This window comes from Nansenia antarctica, assembly GCF_963989245.1.
Source record: "Nansenia antarctica genome assembly, chromosome: 10".
Taxonomy (NCBI): domain Eukaryota; kingdom Metazoa; phylum Chordata; class Actinopteri; order Argentiniformes; family Microstomatidae; genus Nansenia; species Nansenia antarctica.
Genome location: NC_137680.1, coordinates 36,445,750 through 36,450,611, shown reverse-complemented (window position 1 = coordinate 36,450,611; position 4,862 = coordinate 36,445,750). Strand labels below are relative to the sequence as shown.

The 4,862-nt window shown below is 44.2% G+C and overlaps 1 protein-coding gene across 1 annotated transcript; it reads left to right on the top strand.

Moving 5' to 3' along the window:
• Positions 1–700: 700 nt before the first annotated feature.
• On the top strand, positions 701–4,633 carry ino80c (INO80 complex subunit C; the record flags this gene model as incomplete). Its single annotated transcript, XM_080541249.1, has 5 exons — positions 701–934; positions 1,198–1,311; positions 1,422–1,533; positions 3,051–3,118; positions 3,994–4,633. The coding sequence occupies 5 exons, from the start codon at positions 701–703 to the stop codon at positions 4,123–4,125; spliced, it is 660 nt and encodes a 219-aa protein (XP_080397375.1). The 3' UTR covers positions 4,126–4,633.
• Between the last annotated feature and the right edge of the window lie 229 nt (positions 4,634–4,862).

Genomic DNA, 4,862 nt, shown 5'->3' with positions numbered 1-4,862 from the left:
TGGCATTCATACCTAACTAGCTAGCTACCCAGAACACAATCACTAGTCTACGAATGAATGAATGAATGAATGAATCTTTTATTTCGAACATGATTTAAAAATAAAAAAATAAAAATAAAAGATTAATAATGACCACTAGTCTAATCTTTCGTAATCAATACATACCATTCCCGATTCCAGTCTGCTCTCCAATACTCTGCCATATTCTGTCTTTATACTCTGAATCTTTGTAATCACGACTATGTTTTTCATAAAGAGCTTTGTGCTCTGACACAAGTAGGATTAGCTTCTCGGAGACCATCACTTTCTCTTATTTTAGCTATCTCTTTCTCTTATCTAGTCTCACTTTACTTTACCTCAGTGGTGTCTCTCACTGTTTACCTCATTGTACATTCGTACGGTGGCCAGAGTTGGCCAGAATAATAATAATAAAAAAAAAACTACTCTCAAAACGCTTTTGACGGACGCGAAAAACGCAGAAAATCGAACCTGTTGCGTTTTGTTTTTTTTGACGGAGAGCAGGATAATTTATGTATATTATTATTATATTATATTCTTTTATTTTATAGAAAAATAACATTAGGATGACGTCAGGTTTCATTTCCGGGTGAAGCGGATGTTTACGATTCTTACAGCTGACGTGCGTACAACCACTAATGAAACCCTAACTCTAGTAGTGTGATCTGTCGTTTGAAGAGAAATGTCTTCCCCGAACTCTGCGCCCGGTGCAGCGACCACAGCAGGCGCTCTAATAACGGTATCGGCCTCACTGGCCGGTAAAAGCCAGACTCTGACCGCGGCTAGCCCAGGGCCGGGGGCGCTCCGGGGTAAGAAGCGACCTGCCAGCCCAGCGACCTCTCCCGTCACACAAACCTGCGGGAACAACAGCAAGAAGAAGAAAGTGCAGCTTACCGCAAACACAACGCAAGCACAGGTAGCTATGTTCACGATTCGTTGAAAACGGTTCGAGACAGTTGCTTTGAATGAACAGCGTCGATATTGTCACTGTTTTGCTACAGTAGTGCACAACCTATAGTGGACATAATCATTGCAAACCATTGTCATCATGATCATTCAGCCCGTGGAATAAACTATGCCTTTACTTGCAGTCTTATCGTAATCGTAATCGTCTTTTATATCAACCTAGGGAGTTAGCTGTGAGTGGAGAGCTCAAACCTGTGTGTTGTTTTCCTCTAGATGGTGGCAGTGGATGCTGTGTCAGAGGGCAAGACAGTGACAGTGGCCTTGTCAGACATTGGGGGTCTAGACACCATGACCAAACCCCTGCCCTTCAAAGACCCCAAGTTTATAGTGAGTGAGGTGCATTGCTGAATGATGGATGATATATGATTCAGTTGATTGCTCTCACCTGATTGAAGGAGCTTTTTTCTGCATCCCCCCCCCCTCTCTCTCTGCACTAGCATTCGGGGATTGGTGGAGCAGCAGCAGGGAAAAAGAACCGGACCTGGAAAAACCTGAAACAGATCCTGGCTGCGGAACGAACTCTACCCTGGAAGGTCAACGACCCCAACTGTGAGTGTGTGTGTGTCTCATTATGTGCTTCTCTGACTCTCTGCGAGAGAGAAATTAAACCCTTTTTATTATAATAGGAGCCACTACATGAGAGAGTTGTGGTGGTAATGTGAGGGTAGATCTCCAAACCACATATCGTAGAGCATAGGGGACAGCCATACAAGGCAAGCAGGATTTTTTAATTTGACCTTTATTTAACCAGATAAAATCAATGGAGAACAAATTCAATGATGCCTTGGCCAATGAAGCGGGAAAGTAGGACAATTTGTATAACAGGCTTTCACAGTAGCGTTAGACATCCATTTGTCTATCGTCATGCCAACGCTGAGCCCTGTGTCTTAGTACTGGTCTTTCTTTTGCTTGAGCTCCACTCGGCAGCAGTAAGGTGAGATAAAGAAGGTTTTTATCAGTGAAAGACACTTTCTGTACCGGAGGGAAAGGTTGCCTTCTCTAGGGTCCTGAGCCAGATCAGATCGGATAAGAGCTTCGGCTGAAACACTGGAAGAAAACCGGACCAAAGAACTGGTTCTCCGTATAACTGTAATGTCATCAGTGTTCTCTTGGGGGGGGGGGGGGCGGGCCTCTGGGCGACCTCTGGTCTTCTTTGTGTTTGTGTGAAGACAGTGGTCCACTGTTAGGGCTTTCACACCGGCAAGGCTCTGTGTCGGTTCCCATTCTGGAGTCTCAGAACCATGATGGTGCTTTCTGGCGAACCAGCCCGCGTTCATACTAGTTTAAGCGGAACCATCAACATCACCAACGTTGGGTAACGAAGGGGCGGGATGAACAAAAATGTCACAACAAGATGGTGGGTACTTCACTGGAAATTAGGATAATATCTTCCACTACAGTATCTGAAAAACAAAAGACACTTTCTAAACACATTCTTTTACTAGCCAGCTGCTCTGTTACTAGAACAGAAATGGCTTACGAAGTTCGCGTTCGTGTGTGTGTTTGTTGAGCATGTGAGAAAGATAGAGAGTATGATGAACACCCACTGATGACGTCACGTTTCTAGTTTTTGGTTCCCGATGAGAACCACTGTTTACTGGTTCCAGCTGCGAACCAAATTTTCAGGTTCAGAACCAATTTATGTTCGGTCTGAACGCACCGGCCGGTTCAAAATTAGGTTCGGGAACCAGAACAGAGCCTTGCCGGTGTGAAAGCCCTATGTATGGAACTGTTGGTGGTTGGGATGTACATAGGTTTGTTTGACCTATCTAGTCAGTCACTAATATGTCAAAGTAAAGGTAACATGTCACTAATATGTCAAAGTAAAGGTAACATGTCACTTACAGTATATGTCAAAGTAAAGGTAACATGTCACTTACAGTATATGTCAAAGTAAAGGTAACACTTCATACGCCCAGCATCACCTCTTTCCAGAGCCTTTGTTGATGCGCTGTGTTCCACCTTTGACCCTGACTGCTGTGTTCCACCTTTGACCCTGGCTGCTGTGTTCCACCTTTGACCCTGGCTGCTGTGTTCCACCTTTGACCCTGGCTGCTGTGTTCCAGATTACAGCGTCGATGCTCCTCCCTCCCTAAAGCCTGCTAAGAAATACTCTGACATCTCTGGACTGCCTGTGAGTAACACACAAACACACTCCGCCCTACACGTGCGCACACACACACACACACACACACACGCACGTACACACACGCACGTACACACACACACACACACACACACACGTGCACATACACACACACGTACACACACACACACACACACACACACAACCTCTGTTGTGTCATGTTCTATGGGGGCGGCTGTGGCGCAGGAGGTAGAGCCGCCATCTAATGATCGCAAGGTTGGCAGATCGGCGGTTCGAGCCCAGGCTGGCCACGTGTCGAGGTGTCCTTGGGCAAGACACTGAACCCCAAATTGCTCCCAGTGAGCGGGCCGGCGCCTTGCATGGTAGCTTGCCGCAATTGGTGTGTGAATGTGTGTGTGAATGGGTGAATGAGAGGCCGTTGTAAAGCGCATTGGATAAAGGCGCTATATAAGTCAGTCTGTATAAGTCAGTCTGTATAAGTCAGTCTATATAAGTCAGTCTATATAAGTCAGTCTGTATAAGTCAGTCTATATAAGTCAGTCTATATAAGTCAGTCTATATAAGTCAGTCTATATAAGTCAGTCTGTATAAGTCAGTCTATATAAGTCAGTCTGTATAAGTCAGTCTATATAAGTCAGTCTATATAAGTCATCTATATAAGTCAGTCTTAGATGACTTATATAGACTGACTTATATAGACTGACTTATATAGACTCTATATAAGTCAGTCTATATAAGTCATCTACCGGTATATAAGTCAGTCTATATAAGTCATCCATATAGGTCAGGTTGTTTACCATTTCTGTGTCTTCCGGCAGGCGTATAAGTCAGTCTATATAAGTCCATCTATATAAGTCATCCATATAGGTCAGGTTGTTTACCATTTCTGTGTCTTCCGGCAGGCGAGCTACACAGACCCCCAGACCAAGCTGAGGTTCACCTCCTCTGAAGAGTTTTCTTACATCCGTCTGCTCCCCACTGACGTGGTCACGGGCTACCTGGCGCTCCGCAAGGCCTCCTGCATCGTGCCTTGATAGCACCCCTCCCGCCCCCGCCCCCCACAACATGGAACACTAGTGAAACATGTAACACTGACCTGGAAGCAGTGTCTGAGTCAGCCCTGGCCTGGAGAGAATGGGGGGGGAAGACTCCTCTACTCTCCTCATGGGGGGGTGTAGAGACAGACCAGAGGGACTCACACTTTTACTGTCAGAAATATGACGGTCACCATGAGCCTCATTTGCCTCATGTAAAGAAGTTGCCGCGGTTTCCAAAGAGATAGTATCACTCCCAGTCTGACTCATGTGAAGGTGAACTGAAACTCAACAACTGATCTGATGAACAAAGAGATTGAATCGGATTTCACACATTTTAAACGTGCTATGGTCTCTTGTCAGGTTTGTCACCACGAAAAAAGCTGTATGTCTGTTACCATGTCCCTGTATGACTCTCACATTGCTGTACAATTATATATACAGTATATACAGGGTTCCCACGGGTCCTTGAAATCCTTGAATGTTTGTGAATTAGAGAAAAAAAAATCAAGGTATTAAAAGTTTTTGAAAATCGACATGAGTCATTGAAAGTGCTTGAATTCCCCCCTCTCTCCCTCTCTAAAAAAAGTAAAATAAATAAAATAATAATAATAATTTTAAAAATATATAGATACACCGCGTTCCAAATTATTATGCAAATGATATTTTTCTCAGATTTTCCTAAATAGTCGATGCAAATGACAATCAGTATAATTTTCAAGTCATCAACCGTTAGA